This window comes from Argopecten irradians, chromosome 3 (assembly GCF_041381155.1).
Source record: "Argopecten irradians isolate NY chromosome 3, Ai_NY, whole genome shotgun sequence".
Taxonomy (NCBI): Eukaryota; Metazoa; Mollusca; class Bivalvia; order Pectinida; family Pectinidae; genus Argopecten; species Argopecten irradians.
Window position 1 is genome coordinate 56,743,125 of NC_091136.1, and position 19,771 is coordinate 56,762,895.

Here is a 19,771-nt window from a genome sequence, read left to right on the forward strand (position 1 = left end):
GGGTTACAACCATATATGGATGAAGGGCTACCAAGTTTGTTCAACATATGACATTTACCTATTTCAGAAACTTACATATTCAACTAAGGATTTCCTTGTATTGTTTATATTAATCATTAACCAATACTTTATACTGTGACTTTGGTGTTTTGTGCAATGAGTCAGATGACCGTTAGGCCCATGGGCCTCTTGTTATGACTGACCCCCAGGGGCCTTAGGGGCGGGGCCAAAAGGGGTCAAAATAGCTAAAACTTCAAAAATCTTCGACTGACTGACTTCAAGGGCCTGGTGGGCCAATATATAGTGTTTATATGTCTTTCCTTCATTCTTTATCGAACTCAGATGACCGTTAAGGCCCATGGGCCTCTTGTCTTAATTAATGACTAGGGTGACAAGAAAGTTTAGATTGACAATAAGATTGTGTGTACATTGTACATATTAATTTATGGGTGAAAATGGCATTTGACAAATCTCTGAAGATAATGGTAGCTAGAGTATGTATATAAATCTATGAATGAGGATACATATACATTCAATGTCAATATTAATCTGCAGAATTTAGAATTTCTGGTGCGAGACTGGAGTTTCCCCTATGAGGCCCCCTATGGAGCAGCAGGAGGAAGGAAGATCCTAGAGCGCCGCCTCCAGGTATCTGACCGACAACATCCAGAGCTCCAACAGCTGCGACTCCATATCAAGTCCTGCTTCTCCAGCATTGGCAGCTTCCTAATGCCCCACCCAGGACTAGGAGTCGCAACCAATCCAATGTTTGATGGAAAGATCAAAGGTTTGTGTAAAGCTAAATTATGGCAGAGACTATAACAGAGTTTGTTTTACTGTGTACCGTTTTCTCTTCTGATATATCAAAGAAACTGATTATTTTATAGGTTTTCTTGTTTAACAGTTTTACAGGAAATCTAATGTTCTAGGCATTTCATTTGTTGATTCATGTTAAGAAATAAATTCATGGAAAGTGCAAATACATGAACAAGTTTTAAGTAGTAAAATAAAGTTGTTTTATTGCTTATCCATTTTGTAGATATAGAAAAGGATTTTAAGGAACAGTTGAACATTTTAGTACCGTTACTTCTTGATGATGCCAACCTTGTTGTGAAGGAGATAAATGGATGTAAAATCACTTGTAGAGAACTTGTGGAATACTTCAAGGTAATGTTATTTGTTGTCATTGTTAATTCCGTAGAACTTGTGAATTTATTGCATTTGTTTTATTATTACTTCTCAATAAATTGTGGAATACTCCATGGTAATTATTCATTTATTTATGCTTTTGTTAAAACACAAGCTAAATATTAAATAAAAAATTGTGAATGAAAATATAATTATATAGTACTACACGTATTTTGAAGCATCACTAATCCCATTGATAATACAGACTTATGATAAGATGAACTGAAGAAATATTGTTTAATACTATGCTACATATATTCATTCGCATTTAGGCATACATCAAGATTTACCAGGGAGAAGAACTACCAGAACCTAAGTCCATGTTACAGGTAAATACATACTGTAGTGCCAGCTTTGTTCATACGTTAATTATTGAGTATGGGAGTACACTTTAACCACTCTTTGTTTAATATTAACATTGCCACTGCACATACCTATATGTTGCTACTAAACCCAATGTATGTTAATTTCCAATATTAACATTGTCAGTTAGGCTTTGGTATACTAAAACCTTCATCAAGAGGTCATGAAAATACTGAGTTTAAGTCAGTGTGAAAATTCACTGAAAGAAGGTTATTGGTTAGTTGGTTGTCCATGACAACACACCGGAAGCCAATAGCAGCCACTATTTCCCTCAAATTATAGGCTGTTCCGTCAGCTGATATTTTTCTTAATTCAGGTGTATAAGTTTTATTTTCATGCTTTATTTTTTTATCTATTTTATTTTTAAAGCAAGAATGACTACCAGGGTAGTTAAATGCAAATATAAGCATTGGTTGTCATATTTTTGACATGCATTGGTATGTAACACAAAATATGTCAAAAATATGACAACCAAAGCTAAATTATCCCCCACGAAACGTAGCTCCTTGAAACTTTCTGTATACATCAAACAAAAGCCCTTGTTTTGCCTTTTGCTATTGCGGAACTTCCATTTTTGGAATGATTTCTGTTTCCATGGAAACTCAGTCAAAAATCCTGCACCGTGCGTAAACTTTTCATTAAAACGACTTCCCAATAACCATAAGGCCTAGAGCACTCATATTTGGCCTGTAGCATGCTGGGATGAAGGGCTACCAAAGTTGTGAAAATTAATGACCTTGACCTACTTTCAAGGTCACAGGGGTCAAATAGGCTGAAATCTTTGAACGACTTCTTCTCAATAACCATAAAGCCCAGAGTACTCATATTTAGCCTGTAGTATTCTGGGATGAAGGGCTACCAAAGTTATGAAAAATAATGACCTTGACCTACTTTCAAGGTCACAGTGGTCAAATAAGCTGAAATCTTTGAACGTCTTCTTTTCAATAACCTGAAATCTTTGAATGACTTCTTCTCAATAACCATAAGGCCCAGAGTACTCATATTTGGCCTGTAGTATGCGGGGATGAAGGGCTACCAAAGTTATGAAAATTAATGACCTTGACCTGCTGTCAAGGTCACAAGGGTCAAATAGGCTAAAATCTTTGAATGACTTCTTCTCAATAACCATAAGGCCCAGAGTACTCATATTTGGCCTGTAGCATGCGGGGATAAAGGGCTACCAAAGGTATGAAAATGAATGACCTTGACCTGCTGTCAAGGTCACAAGGGTCAAATAGGCTAAAATCTTTGAATGACTTCTTCTCAATAACCATAAGGCCCAGAGTACTCATATTTGGCCTGTGCCATGCTGGGATGAAGGGTTACCAAAGTTATTGAAATGAATGACCTTGACCAACTATCAAGGTCAGGGGGTCAAATATTCAAAAATATTGAATTTTGAACTTCTTCTCAAATTCTGCCAGTGTGATACTTGCATGAAATAATCCTTGTCGTGGTCATGACCAACTGTTTTTATATCTTATGTTTATCTGAAATCCAAGATGGACACCACTCCGTCCATCTTGAAAATGTAGTTTGAACTTATGCTCGAACTTGTCTGAATAATTTTAAGGATACTGACATTGTCCCAACAAAGTGTTGTTATTTGTCGGGTTGACCCGAAAACCAAGATGCCATCTTGAAAACACATTTTGAACTTCTTGAAGTTCTACCCATGCAGTTTGACTGAAACTTGCATTAAATGATCCTTACATGGTCATGACCAAGTGTTTTTATTTTTTAACCATGACACCATATCTAATTAATTTCCTATACAGCTATTGCCAAGGTAGTCAGATGGCCGTTAAGGCCCTTGGGCCTCTTGTTATACCAACTGCAGGGGGGGGGGAATGCTACACTTTGCGGCTCCTTGTTGTTGATTGGGTTTGGGAGTACAATTTTACCGCTGTGGGTTAATAATTTTCTGCTTACTATCCTATCACGGTCACATTCAATGAACCCTTATGCAATAAAGCTCTTTATAATATCAGCTTACCAAGAGTCATGCTTTCTGAGGAGTTCTGTGTTGTATTCTCAAAAAAATGTAAACTGTAAAACAAAACATGTACATGTGTATATAATTTGTAAATTGAATAAAGGAAATACTTTATCCACTCCTAGAAAAGAAAGACTGTATACTGTTTTTCTCAACTCGGTTTAGACATACAAACAAACAAGGCAAGTGAACAGTTAATGTTATTCATATTGGTTTGTTCTGAGTGTGTAATTGGATATTTTGTTCATTTTAGGCTACAGCAGAAGCTAACAATTTAGCAGCAGTGTCTAGTGCTAAGAGCCTCTACCAAAAGGAAATGGAAAACGTAAGTGTTAATGCTATCTAAAGTTTCCTAACTCTAATTGTAGTTTTTTCTGTAAGTCTAAGAAAGATGGATAAGAGATGCAAGTGAATGACCTAGATTACAAGTGAAATAAATAATGTAAATTTTTCTCAAACATTTGATGAAGTAGAGCTATTCTCCTATATTGTCATTATCCTTGTTTAGATTTGTGGTGGAGACAAGCCATTTCTACATCCTGATGCGCTAGATAGAGACCACCAACGCTGCCTCGAGAAAGCATTGTCAACATTCTCATCAACACGAAAAATGGGTGGGCCCGAGTTCAGCAAGTCTTATGGAGATCAGTTGGAGAAGGAGTTATTAGAAATGTATGACAATTACAAGAAACATAACGATGGTAAAAACATTTTCAGTTCAGCCCGAACCCCTGCTGTACTGTTCACAGTGATGGCTATGGCATATGTGTTTTCTGGAGTGTTTGCCCTGATTGGACTAGACTACTTTGCCAATCTTATGAACTTAGTGCTGTTTGTGTTCCTCATGTTATTGTGTACTTGGGTGTATGTGAGATACAGCGGTGAGCAGAGGATGGTGGGGGAACATATAGACCATATTGCAGAGGTCATCTGGGATAAGGTAGGTCATCAGGTTACTTAAATTGTCATTTATATATAGCATGTTATTTTGTGCTGTCTTCATTAAGTACATGATTCTAGCATAAAATTTATTTAACCAGATTAATCTGACAACATGTGCACTGTATCAGTTACTTTGTTGAGTCTGTGAATGTGGTATCAGTCTGGACAGTGATTGAAGCATGCCACCATTCTTGTACAGCAAAACATGTTAATAACAAACATGGTTACAACAATTTTATGGCTTTAACTTAACAGTTTTTGTTCCTGTCAAAGTTTCTATAATATGAAATATGTATATAACAAATTATGCTTATATTAATATAACAAAGAAATTTTGTTGATTCCCAGAGGTTTATTACTATGTTTAAATGTAGATGTGGTAAAATGTTATTGGATTTTGTTTAAAGTTGGTGGTTGATAAGTCAACTTTAACTTTCCATTAAAGGAAAACAATTACTGTATAATATCAGACTAGAAGTCAATGGTTGTTGTCTATTTCAGGCTCTTGCACAAGTCTACACAAAAGTTTTGGAGCAGGGAGCGAAACAAGTAGCAAGACAGAACTCAAGACCAAAACGAGAATAGCACTGTCCTACTTTTGTTTACTTCAGCTGTGTTACATCACATAGCTAGGAGAAGTGTTACATTTCCAGAAACAGTTCTATAGTCAGAAGATAGTGAGGATAATGATAGAGAATTCAGGATGATGCAGTAAAATCATCGATATTTAATAAATTATAATGTACCACCTGTCCTGTAACAGTTAATTTATATCAAATATATTTCAATTTGGACAGTGACTGATTCTAAAGTCTCATCTATTTAACTCCCTGACAAGTTGTAAACTTGTGCAGTGTTTGCAGTCCTTAACACTTTGTATTTGATATTGTGTTTTGTATCAGAAACCTAGCAAATATTTTAACTGATCAGAATATGACCCAGTGTAAACATGTATGTTATTTGGATGTTATTTGATTGTAGTGGATTTTTTTTCACTGAGTAAATCTCAATAAAAACATAATGTATTAACATTCAGGGTAAGTCAAAAATTGAAGAAGAAAAAACAACATGCTAGCACATGATGTATATTAAAATATATTTTTCGGATGAATTTCTGTGAAGTGTATGGATGCTTTCTATTTATTCATCCATTACTTTTTCAGGAATTTAATTAGGGTGCAATACCGTGACGGCCAACTCAGATGTAGGATGACAGTTTGACTGTTGGTGTCATGTCAAACCTCCCAAATGTCTTATAAAACAATGATGATTCATACCATTATCCTGTGTGAATAAGAAGGGAAAGAACTACACAAAACGACCTCATTTTGTTATGCTCAGTCTTGGAGCACCCATTACAGATATATTTGATGTACAGTGTATGTGTAAGATCATATTTCATATGCAAGTGCTCAGTGATCTTGAGATGTTTCTTTATGTTAATTGTATTGATTTTATGGTGTTTTCTTTTTGAAGATTTAGAATTTTCAACTATTACCATTCCAAGACTAAATATGTCTAATAAACCAGTGTTCTGAATGTTTGTTTCTTTTTCTAACCAAATTCAACCACCTTTATCTGACCTGGTTTTGATGAGGTTTTTGTGTTAAGTTTGACACCATTTTATTTATTTTCTTTTTGTAAGAAAGTATTTTTCAATTGCAATATCTTATCACAACCTTTTGATATTATTCCATTTTCATCAATGGTGAGTTTTGAATTGAATTGAAGGAAATAGCATTTGTTTTAAATATTAGTGCAGCAATTTGTAATATCATGAGATGATTTAGGTTAAGACTTCTTTAAATCAGTAGGATAAAAGATCAACATGATTAATTTTAGTTCAATTTACCCACTTTCATGACTTCAATGAATGACATATATATTCTAGGCACAGCAGAATATACTAAACTATGACTAAGATTTGACATTCAAAGTGCACTGTTGAAAGCATGTTCTATAACATTGTACTTGTAATCATATTACTGTAAAAGTGGAAATTTACCATCGGGAAAATCACCCCCATGCGTAAAATTTTGTAAACTTCATGATAAAATTAAATCATGACGAGGAATTAGTAACATCTTCCGATTTATTTCACTTCTCAATCAAGCACTTGATTAATGGAACGAAATTCAACTTTATCAATATGGCCTGTAAATGTTTCAATTTATAAAACAATTGATTTTTGTAATCTAGACTTTATCTCGACCGACATACATTGATTTCTTCTAGACATCCATTCAAAAATATAATATTAACAGATTGTAGGAAAACACTTTGCATTAGCAAACAAACCATGATATAAACAGATAATATCTTGAACGTTTTTAACAAAAGACTGATAATTACACCTTCCCAGTCAAACGTAAATCTTATACATGTAATCAGAAAACAAAGGAGCGATAGCCTGTCCCGCATCCAGTTGTTCACAGGTCACTGCACGGCAGGTATGTATAAAAGCACGGGCCGCATTGGTCAGACTAAAGGGACAATTAACGTTATGAACTTTATTATATGATAATATGTATTCAGATTTTATATTCATGCAGTACATTGACCGTAAGAGTCAAACAAGAATCAAGGGACACAACTAAAGATTTTTATGATTCATGCGAATGTCACTAGATCGAGTAAATAACCCCCACGTGTATATTTACTGAAGGATGTTGCAAAATTAACCACCCGCGAAAATTTTCACGTTTACAGTATGCTTACTAGAAATTTCCTCGTAAACCCATGACATCAATTGGTGGAACCAATTTTGTCTGATAATTAAGATTATTAAATATTCGAATTTTATTTAATACTGGAAGAATATATATAGCTAGAAAATATGCTAGTTTTAACAGTATTACTACGGTTTGTTTCTCTTATTGTTATTCATGTTAGAAGAAAAGTTTTATAATAAAGTAAAGTGTGTATGTTGATTAAATTATCTTTTGTCAAAACAATTAAGAATAATTACTTAATTATGTATATTTAGTGCATTGAAAAGAAATGTCATGTAGAAAAGTTTCCATGAATAACAAAATTAAGTAAGCTATAGGTGTTTACTCCATTTCCATGGCAATCATATAGTGGTCATTGTCATCATAAGTATGGAATAAAGCTTTGTATCAAGACCAAATGTCAGAAGCATTACAACTAGCTGAAGAGGTTTACACCTATTCACTGTTTCAATAATAACCCTGTACAATCTTTTTTCCAGAAACTTTTCACAGATTCATGCATACTAAAATTTAAGTATTAATTATTGAGAGAATTTGTTAACTGGTAATCAATGATAATTTTTCACACAAGCTAACAAATATGAACATTAACTGCACATTTTAACTAAAACTCCCAGTAAAAACCAAACCATTACATTGGTCCAAGGTTCATCTCGCACAAGACTTGTAAACAAGAAAACAAAAAAGCACAGTTTTGCTTTGGATTACGATCAATCTAATTAAAATGAGACTTGTAATTCCACTCCACTATGATGATCTACATTACGCTGTTCAGGGTCATCTCAGCATGACCCCTGGCCTAGAATGGGAACATCTCGGGACATACTGTTAGCAGTTAATTCTTCCGAGAGAATCAACCACACTGAAGATTTTGTAGGCTAGACGCTGATTGGCTTACCACAAAGGTCATGCTGAGGTGACCCCTAACGGGAAGTTGTTAGATTTTGTATTGGAGCATAACGTAGAGCATCATAGTGGAACGGAATTACAAGTCTAATTTTAATTAGAATGGATTCAGATTTGCTTGTATTGCACTGCTTTGACATTGAATTATCTGTATCAACAAGGTTAGTTTTACAGGGTGTTTTTCTTTGAAACAAACATGTATTAAGAAACACTATAACAGGTTACAGTAAAACCACCTTAGACTTTCATTCATATTGAATGTGGTATGTTTTGCCTTAGGTGTTTTCCATCAATGTGATTGTTTTGTAGCCTTAAAAGCCTGGCTAACTTCAGTTTCCACCTTACATTAGTGTGTTAATTCGCTACAGCAGGCAAATCTCCTATTTTTTGTGAAGTATTAAATTGTAAATGCTTTGTGCAGACAGTAGTGAGCAGGGATACACCATAAAGAGCAGTGCCTTAACATCAAAACTATTACCATGTTCACCCTGATATTATCAGATTTGTTTCAATCATATCATTGTATACATTGTATGTTGTCTTTTTTAAAGTTGTGTAGACTGAATGTGTTTTGTAAAGATAACGTGTATAAATATTTAACTTTTGTATGTTAATGTTAAAATATTTATACATTTTGTCAATGTACAGTTAAATAAGGTAGACAATTTCCTTCTGGGTCCTACATAGAGCTATTTTATATTAGAGTTAGCTCCTCTGACATTGCCCCAGTAAATGGATGAGGACAAGTTCCCCGAGAGCAAAGGGTAGACTTAGAATTTTGAAATTTCAGATTTCTTAAAATAGCATATCTGGCCGTTTTCTATGTTTCAATGATTATATTGCTTTTTTATTTTTCATTTAGTTAATCAGAAAATACTGTTTTTTAGCTCACCTGGTCCGAAGGACCAAGGTGAGCTTATGCCATACCGTGGCGTCCGGCGTCCGTCGTCCGTCGTCCGTCGTCCGTCGTCCGTCGTCCGTCGTCCGCGTCGTCCGTCCGTCCGTCCGTCAACAATCGACTTCTTCTCCATAACCGCTGGTCGGATTTCAACAAAATTTGGCTAGTAGCATCCTTATGGGCTACTAACTGAAAATTGTACAAATGATGGGGCTGACCCCCCAGGGGCCTGAGGGGCGGGGCCAAAAGGGGTCAATTTGGCTATTTCCATATAAACGACTTCTTCTCTGAAACCAAGCATGGGATAGCACCCATAATGCAATGGTAGCATCCTTATAGGGTGGGGATTCAAAATTGTACAAATGATGGGGCTGACCCCCCGGGGGCCTGAGGGGCGGGGTCAAATGGGGTCCATTTGGCTATTTCCATATAAACGACTTCTTCTCTGAAACCAAGCATGGGATAGCACCAATAATGCAATGGTAGCATCCTTATAGGGTGGGGATTCAAAATTGTACAAATGATGGGGCTGACCCCACGGGGGCCTGAGGGGCGGGGTCAAATGGGGTCCATTTGGCTATTTCCATATAAACGACTTCTTCTCTGAAACCAAGCATGGGATAGCACCCATAATGCAATGGTAGCATCCTTATAGGGTGGGGATTCAAAATTGTACCAATGATGGGGCTGACCCCCCGGGGGCCTGAGGGGTGGGGTCAAATGGGGTCAATTTGGCTATTTCCATATAAACGACTTCTTCTCTGAAACTAAGCATGAGATAGCACTCATAATGCAATGGTAGTATCGTTATAGGGTAGGGATTAAAAATTGTACAAATGATGTGGCTGACCCCCCGGGGGCCTGAGGGGCGGGGTCAAAAGGGTCAATTTGGCTATTTCCATATAAACGACTTCTTCTCTGAAACTAAGCATGAGATAGCACTCATAATGCAATGGTAGTATCTTTATAGGATGGGGATTCAAAATTGTACAAATGATATGGCTGACCCCCGGGGGGCCTGAGGGGCGGGGTCAAAAGGGGCCAATTTGGCTATTTCCATATAAACGACTTCTTCTCTGAAACTAAGCATGGTATAGCACTCATAATGCAATGGTAGTATCTTTATAGGATGGGGATTCAAAATTGTACAAATGATGTGGCTGACCCCCGGGGGGCCTGAGGGGCGGGGTCAAAAGGGTTCAATTTGGCTATTTCCATATAAACGACTTCTTCTCTGAAACCAAGCATGGGATAGCACCCATAATGCAATGGTAGCATCCTTATAGGATGGGGATTCAAAATTGTACAAATGATGGGGCTGACCCCCAGGGGGCCTGAGGGGCGGGGTCAAAAGGGGCCAATTTGGCTATTTCCATATAAACGACTTCTTCTCTGAAACTAAGCATGGTATAGCACCCATAATGCAATGGTAGCATCTTTATAGGGTGGGGATTCAAAATTGTGGAAATGATGGGGCTGACCCCCAGGGGGCCTGAGGGGCGGGGTCGAAAGTGGCCAATTTGGCTATTTCCATATAAACGACTTCTTCTCTGAAACTAAGCACGGTATAGCAGCCATTATACAATGGTAGTATCCTTATAGTGTGGGAATTCAAAATTGTGCAAATGATAGGGCTGAACCCCCGGGGGCCTGAGGGGCGGGGTCAAAAGTGGTCAATTTCCATATAAATGACTTTTTCTCTGCAACTTAACATGGGATTACGCTCATAATGCAATGGTTACATCCTTATAGGGTTTGGATTCAAAATTTTGCAAATGATGGGGCTGACCCCCCGGGGGCCTGAAGGGTGGGGTCAAAAGGGGTCAATTTAGCTATTTCCATATAATCGACTTCTTCTCTGCAACTAAGAATGGAAGAGCACTTATAATGCAATGGTAGCATCCTTATAGGGTTGGGATTTGAAATTGTACAAATGATAGGGCTGACCCCCGGGGCCTTAGACGGCAATAGATGCGAGGTCAAAAGGTCAATTAGGCTACTATTTTCATATAAATTACTTTGTCTCTGAACCTATGTATTGGATAGCATATTTGTATGGTATCAATAGCATCATTGTATGGTTGTGATTCAAAATTAAACTTTGGGAGTCAATTTTGCTTATTTTTCTAATTGTCTGAGTTTTGTGATAATTACTAACAAAAAACCAGGTGAGCGATACAGGCCCTCTGGGCCTCTTGTTTAAGAAGAAACAACTTTATTCGGGTGAAGTTAGGAAAATTACCGCTAGACTAATTGTTTCAAGATTAAGAAATACATTCCAACAACTAAGATTAAGTTTCAAATTAAAAAGGAATCAGTGTTAATATGCAGATAATTTAGACAACCAAATATGGATTTTTGTTGATCACTGTTTCGTGACAGTAAAACAAAGTCAGTAGGATTGTTCAGTGTGCCTGTTAATACTGCTTTATTACATTTCAATATTGTGGTATACATGGAAATACTCATGAGTGACAGCAATTACAACCATTTCATATGACATTAACATATACATGTGTTGCTATTTTCATGTTTAATTTTGGAGAACTCTCTGTGCCTAGTATCAAATGATGATTTGGAGAACACAAAAGGAAGTATTTTCAAAATTCAATTTTATACATTGAAATAATGATTGGAGCATGAAATACAGTACCACTTGTTATGATTACATGAGAACAGCGGTCAGATATTGACCGGTCTAGTACGCTTTTATATGGAAAACATAAGTATTCAAAATTTTAAGTATTCTGTAATTAAACGTCATTGCCACGAGGTGTTCATCGATGGTGCAAATAGAAAGTGCTAATTTAGTTGTTAAAATACAAAAGTATACATTCATTTTGTTTGATGAAATTTTGTTTTCTGCCATTTGACAGTCGACCAGCTAGATGTAAATATGAGCTATTGAAATTGAATTTCAAAATTCTCTCTAATTATTAATCATAGGATTTTTTTGAAGGTATAATTGCATTTGTACTCTTTGCTATGTAACTTATGAAATTAGTAGTCTACACTGTTCTTACTGACCTTTTTATGATAAAGATAAAATATGATGGTTATTGTTCTTGTTTACGACAGTAGGCAGGTATATGTATATAGGCTGTATGAGCTTACAGAAAGGATATAGGGCAACCATAGGAAGAGATTTGTCTTAGGAGTGGTCACCTTGTCCACTGATATTCCTGTTTGTTTTCTCTGTGGCAGATGTAAATACTGTATAAAAATGTGCCAAACTGACTTGTGAAGCACCTTGTGTCAGACCGTGTAATATACACACAGATATAGAGAGGGGGTCTACTATATTTCATGATATATCACAGCAAATTCCTTCTCATTGGGTGGAAATATTTTTATGTTTCACTTGTGTGAACGACTGTATTTTACCTGTGACGAGACATCTTTGAGACATCTGAACAGATTTTAATAGCCAGTCTTACAAGTTCCTGGAGCTTATAGTGGTAGTGAAGACTCACCACACAACTCAACTTTGTGGCTGTTAGATCTGGCCAACTTTACTCAAGTGTAGGTGACATATACCTGGTTGGTAATAATAGATATGTTTTTCTGACTATGTATATCTAACACATCTATATAACTAAGGAGCCTTTCAGTCTCTGTTTACGAGCCCCTACATTGTATATAACGGTATAGAGGACTGTCCCTTTACCTGTAACACTATAAAATTATACAGTATAAGATATATCAATATGATAAATGACATTTCTTTGTACATATCGTACTGACTATATCATATACTGCATTATGATACTTTATCAAGCATGCACATGAGAATTAACAAACCAGTGTTGCATAGATTTAAGAAGAACATGTTTTTGGCTGAAAACTTTCGTATTACAGGTGGAAAACAGATGGTTCACACAGAATGTAGTTATATATATTTCATCTTCATATTTTCTGAAGTTAACTTGCTCTTCAAATGATTTATAACCACCACTTGGAAACATTTAGTTTTAATCAATGATGGAATACTCTTTATTCCCATGCATGATTTACCCCTATCTTTTTGATTTTTCACATGAATATATGAAGTCAGAACATATCCCAATCCTGAATATTGAATATTGTGGATATATTTGACTTTAGAAATTAAGTTACTTTTAAATTCTTTAAAAGTACTTCAAATGTCAATGCATGGACTGCATATGCAGTGTAAATTAACACAATATCATTCTTCGTATATCTTCATTGTCTGGTATTTGGGATTTGTTGATGATTTATATTACTGTTTGTACTAGATGTCTTTGGAATAAGGATCATCATTAACATGTTGCTTTTACATGTCATTTACAGAACATTAAAATCATTTGTTGCATGATTTGGTTTGTGTGCTGTTCTCATTTCAAACAGATCCCTTGATTTTTTTCGCAATTAAAAAACAGCTGGCTTATTTTGTGACTAATACATGATGATTGGACATACGGTAATACTCCCTTCCCCTTAGATATTAGATACTACTAGTATATTAAGTTGATAGACTGAAAAGAAAAGTAAGTCTAAAGGGCAATTTGAAAAGTCCTTTTGTCCTAAGCAAACAAGTCTTTAAAGATCAAACCTTCCTTTGAGGAGCATGAACGTTGGTAGGTTTGTAACCCGAAGTTATGTATATATTGTGTAGTTATTTTGACTGAAATTCAGAACAAATTTCACAAGACTAAAACACGTACAAAAATGAGTTTCTTTATCTCTAAGTCCCTGTGAGAATGGAATAAGGAGAACAAAATTTCCTGCATCAACCACAGGCTGTTAAGTATTTTCTCTCTATAAATATGTACATATATAGAGATAAATATCTAGAGCCAAATGCCTGTGTATCAACCTATACAATGGATAATCTAATCAATACAAAATACTTATAATTACTAACTTAAATGCGTCTCTGCCACTCTGGTATTTCAGACATCATCTGTAAGCTTTTTAGGTCATCTGATGGTTGGTTTTAGATGGTGGGCTATTCAAATCGCCTTTCGTCCGTGGTCCGTCGTCGTCCGTCCGTCCGTTAACAATTCTTGTTACCGCTATTTCTCAGAAAGTACAGAAGGGAGCTTTCTCAAATTTCACATGTAGGTTCCCCTAGGGCCCTAGTTGTGCATATTGCATTTTGGGACCAATCGGTCAACAAGATGGCCGACTGGCGGCCATCTTGGATTTTGATAGTTAAAGTTTGTTACCGCTATTTCTCAGAAAGTTTTTGAAGGGATCTTTCTCAAATTTCACATGTAGGTTCCCCTAGGGCCCTAGTTGTGCATATTGCATTTTGGGACCAATCGGTCAACAAGATGGCCGACTGGCGGCCATCTTGGATTTTGATAGTTAAAGTTTGTTACCGCTATTTCTCAGAAAGTACTTAAGGGATCTGTCTCAAATTTCACATGTAGGTTCCCCTAGGGCCCTAGTTGTGCATATTGCATTTTGGGACCAATCGGTCAACAAGATGGCCGACTGGCGGCCATCTTGGATTTTGATAGTTAAAGTTTGTTACCGCTATTTCTCAGAAAGTTATGAAGGGATCTTTCTCAAATTTCATATGTTGGTTCTCCTAGGGCCCTAGTTGTTCATATTGCATTTTGGGACAGATCGGTCAAACAAAATGGTCGACTGGCGGCCATCTTGGATTTTGATAGTTAAAGTTTGTTACCGCTATTTCTCAGAAAGTTTTGAAGGGATCTTTCTCAAATTTCATATGTTGGTTCTCCTAGGGCCCTAGTTGTGCATATTGCATTTTGGGACAGATCGGTCAGCAAGATGGCCGACTGGCGGCCATCTTGGATTTTGATAGTTAAAGTTTGTTACCGCTATTTCTCAGAAATTACTTAAGGGATCTTTCTCAAATATCATATGTTGGTTCTCCTAGGGCCCTAGTTGTGCATATTGCATTTTGGGACCAATCGGTCAACAATGATGGCCGACCGGCGGCCATCTTGGATTTTGATAGTTAAAGTTTGTTACCGCTATTTCCCAGAAAGTACTGAAGGGATCTTTCTCAAATTTCATATATAGGTTCCCCTAGGGCCCTAGTTGTGCATATTGCATTTTGGGACCAATCAGTCAACAAGATGGCCGACCGACTGACGGCCATCTTGGATTTTGATAGTTAAAGTTTGTTACCGCTATTTCTCAGAAAGTACTGAAGGGATCTCTCTCAAATTTCATATGCTTGTTCCCCTTGAACCCTAGTTGTGCATATTATTGCATTTTGTGGGAGTGATCGGTCAACAAGATAGCCGTCTGGCGGCCATCTTGGATTTTGATAGTTAAAGTTTGTTAACATATTTCCCAGAAAGTTACTGAAGAGAATCTTTCTCAAATTTTTTAGTAGGTCCCCTACGACCCTAGTTATGCATATTGCATTTTGGACAGATCGACGAGCAGAGCAAGATGATCGACAGGTAAGCCATCTTGAATTTTGATTAATTGAAGTTGGTTACTGCTACATATCTCTGGGAAAAGTACTGAAAAGATCTTTCTCAAGGTTCATATAATATAGTATGTAGTAAAAGTATGAAAATCAGGGAAAAGATCCTCTTTCTATTGCCAAGGTAGTCAGATGACCGTTAAGGCCCTTTGGGCCTCTTGTTGATTGATCTAGTCAATGGTTGGTTTTTAGCTCACCTGCCCGAAGATGACATGTGACATTATGGGGTGAAGTTCTACAAAGTTTGTTCAAATGAATGACCTTGACCTTCATTCAAGTCACATTAATGACCTTGACCTTCATTCAAGGTCATAGGAGTTAAATAGGCTAAAATCTTTAAACGACTTCTTATCAAGAACCAAGAGGCATAGACACCTGGTATTATCTGGGTTATGCATAGATTTTTTTATTGGCCTCTTATGTCATGCATGATAACCAAATAGTAGGTGAGCTATTGGGGTCCATGGGGTCCTTTGTCATATTGTCGGGCCGCGATGGCAAAATGTTTACATGCTAATTCTATTCTTTTTAGAATTTAAAACAAATGTTTCTTAAATTCGCTGACAAAAACGGAACGGCCATTACATTTATATTTTAAGCTAAATTATTAGCGTGTCCGACCTTTTCACGTTTGAAAGTTTGTCTTTTTCGTCATGTAAACCATATGACGTAACGAAATGGCACAAAATCGAAGTAACCCGTTGTTACTAAAATAAGTCAGATAATAAAAACTTTTTTGTATAGTAAATTTAAACAAAACTGTAAGGAAGAAACATATCTTTCTATTAAGGATTTTGTATAAAGAAAATTACTCGCAAAACTGCGAATTAGCAACCACAGTTTAGAAATCGAGGCGGGTAGGGTAAAAAATATTCCCCATCCTCTGCGGTTTTGCAAATTTTGTAATGAAATTGAGGATGAAACCACAGGGACCTGGCACGAACATTTTTAACCAACAGTATACATATATGTATACTGTTGGTTAAAAATGTTCGTGCCAGGTCCCTGTTGGTGAAACCCACTTCATTTTTAAGTGCTCTGTTAACTCTACATTGAGCACAATTTTCTTCAATAGTCATACAGATTTTGAAAATTTGATACGACTCTTGTCTTCTAATGATCTAAAACTTCTGCAGGATTTAGGCCTCTTTGTTAAAAAGTCATTTGAACATAGGAAAGCTGGCTTGATAAATGTTGATAAGTTATTGTTTTGATCTACTATGTGCAATGTACATTATGTTTTGCTATCGATCCCTTTTGTATGGATGTAAGGAAGCAATAAAGTTGAATTGAATTGAATTGTAATAGAGTGTGACAGTGTAGGTGTTCCATGTGCAACTGATCATGCAATATATGAAATCTAGATGCAATCAATGTGAACAATCTCTTGAACTTACAAATTTACCATTATTGTAAATATCACTATATATCTCTACAAGCCTTTTTTGGCTTCCCAATGATGTTGGACTGATGAGAAAATGGTTATAAAGTTTAATCCTTTCGGGACTGCAGCTGTTTCGGTTGACGCCACTTTATACCTAGTCATTATCAGATTCCGATGGAGACCACGGTCCGGTATACAACAATTACAGTATACAACAATGTACATATATGTTTGGGGACTGGGTGAAGATATCCAGGTCCGTGTGATGGAACAGATCATTATTGTTCAGAAAAACGCCTCTCATACATTGTGATGGAGAAACGATATACAAACCTATTGGTGTTGGTTACTTTTGTATGTAATGGATGATATTTTCTCGACCAATTGAATTGAATTCCCTTTTTAACTAATAAATGTTCTTTGTTTTCTACTTTTGTTTTATTATCAATGGGCTGATCATCAACTTTTTATCAATTTGAAGCTTTTCAGTCTCGAAGTAAACAGTCTTGAAATAGACTATTGAAGTGATTTCTTAGGATATTACCTCGTATACTCTAAACCTGTGGACTAGAGACAAGATTAGGATAAAAAAAAATCCGGGAATATAACTGAGTGTTTGGAATGCAAGTTTTGTCACATGTGGCATTTTCATTTGTGACCGTTTTCAAGTGTGACCTATGGCGCATTGCGCATGCGCAAGGCAAAAATAATGGAATAGTTTAATACATGGATTAGCAAAGCTCTAGCAGACGAAATTGTGTATTACTACAACGTAAATATGGGAAATATGGACATTCTAGTCAATATATGTAATAATACATGGTGTTTACTTAATGTAAGACTTATATTTCCTTATAAAATGTAAGTGATAGCATATAAAACTTTAATACTATAGGCCAACTCTCATGTAAATAATAGAATGTGATAATGATACCACATCAGAGAGCCGTTTATGCTACAAATTTGAGGATCATATTTGAAAATACCCAGAAAAAAATATTGAATTAGGTGTTTGATATGTATACACATATCCCATCTAAGTTATCTTTATAACAACAAACATTACAGTGTAAAAATATGTCTTTTGTGTGACCAATTTGTTAACAAATGTATATGCTTTGAAACTGTGACATAAAGAATTTGCCCTTCCATATTCATGTGTCAACCTGACAATATACAGACTCCATCCGTTTTCAAATGTGACCTCCACAATATACAGACTCCTCCTGTTTTCAAGTCTCACCCTAGCAATGCATATAATCCTCTCATTTTCAAATGTGACCTCCGCAATATACAGATTCCACCCGTTTTCAAATGTGACCCTCACAATATACAGATTCCATCCGTTTTCAAATGCGACCCTCACAATATCCAGCAACCCCCGTTTTCAAATGTGACTCTCACAATATCCAAGACTCTTTCCGTAGTGTGACCCTCACAATATACAGACTCCTTCCGTTTTCAAGTGTGACCTCCACATTGTACAGACTCCTCCCGTTTTCAAGTGTAACCCTCACAATATCCAGCCTACCCCCGTTTTCAAATGTGACCCTCACAATATACAGACTCTTCACGTTTTCAAATGTGACCCTCACAATATACAGACTTCTCCCGTTTTCAAATGTGACCCTCACAATATACAGACTCCTCCTGTTTTCAAGTGTGACCCTCACAATATACAGAATCCATCCGTTATGAAATGTGACCCTAAGATTATATACATGTAGACTCCTCCCATTTTGACCTCCATGTGACCTCCACAATATCCAGACTGACCCCGTTTTCAAATGTGACCCTCACAATATACATACTCTTTCCGTTTTCAAATGTGACCCTCACAATATACAGACTTCTCCCGTTTTCAAGTGTAACCCTCACAATATACAGAATCCACCCGTTATGAAATGTGACCTTAAAAATATATAGACTCCTCCCATTTTCAAGTGTGACTTCCACAATATACAGACTCCACCCGTTTTCAAATGTGACCGTCACAATATCCAGACTCCTCCCGTTTTCCAATGTGACCCTCACAATATACAGACTCCTCCCGTTATGAAATGTAACCCTAACAATATATAGACTCCTCCCATTTTCAAGTGTGACCCTCACAATAAAAAGACTGCTCCTCTTTCCAAATGTGACACTAACATTTAACAGACTCTACCCATTTTCAAATGTGACCTCCACAATATCAAGACTCTTCCCGTTTTCATGTGTGACCCTCACAATATACAGACTCCTCCCGTTTTCAAGTGTGACCTCCACAATATACAGATTCCTCCCGTTTTCAAGTGTGACCTCCACAATATACAGACTCCACCCGTTTTGAAATGTGACCCTCACAATATAGACTCCTCCCGTTTTCAAATGGGACCCTCACAATATACATGCTCCTCCCGTTTTTAAGTGTGAGCCTCACAATATACAGAATCCACCCGTTATGAAATGTGACCCGCACAATATCCAGACTCCTCCCGTTTTTCAAGTGTGACCTCCACATTATACAGATTCCTCCCGTTTTCAAGTGTGACCTCCACAATATACAGACTCCATCCGTTTTAAAGTACGACCCTCACAATATATAGACTCCTCCCATTTTCAAGTGTGACCTCCACAATATACAGACTCCACCCGTTTTCAAGTGTGACCTCCACAATATACAGACTCTTCCCGTTTTCAAGTGTGACCTCCACAATATACAGACTCCACCCGTTTTCAAGTGTGACCCTAATAATATACAGACTCTTCCCGTTTTCAAGTGTGACCTGCACAATATACAGATTCCTCCCATTTTCAAGTATGACCCCCACAATATACAGATTCGTCCCGTTTTCAAATGGGACCTTCACAATACACATGCTCCTCCCGTTTTTAAGTGTGAGCCTCACAATATACAGAATCCACCCGTTATGAAATGTGACCCTTA

At 36.7% G+C, this 19,771-nt stretch overlaps 1 protein-coding gene across 1 annotated transcript in view; it reads left to right on the forward strand.

Annotated features, from left to right (window-relative positions):
* The window catches only part of LOC138319174 (atlastin-2-like), a 34,336-nt gene extending 25,323 nt beyond the window's left edge, over positions 1-9,013 (forward strand). Inside the window, exons 7-12 of the mRNA XM_069262121.1 lie at positions 556-787; positions 1,040-1,167; positions 1,461-1,517; positions 3,801-3,872; positions 4,056-4,487; positions 4,991-9,013. Of these exons, the coding sequence (XP_069118222.1) occupies positions 556-787; positions 1,040-1,167; positions 1,461-1,517; positions 3,801-3,872; positions 4,056-4,487; positions 4,991-5,074 (1,005 nt within the window). The 3' untranslated portion in view covers positions 5,075-9,013. The remainder of the gene's footprint in view (positions 1-555; positions 788-1,039; positions 1,168-1,460; positions 1,518-3,800; positions 3,873-4,055; positions 4,488-4,990) is intronic.
* The last annotated feature ends 10,758 nt before the right edge of the window (positions 9,014-19,771 follow it).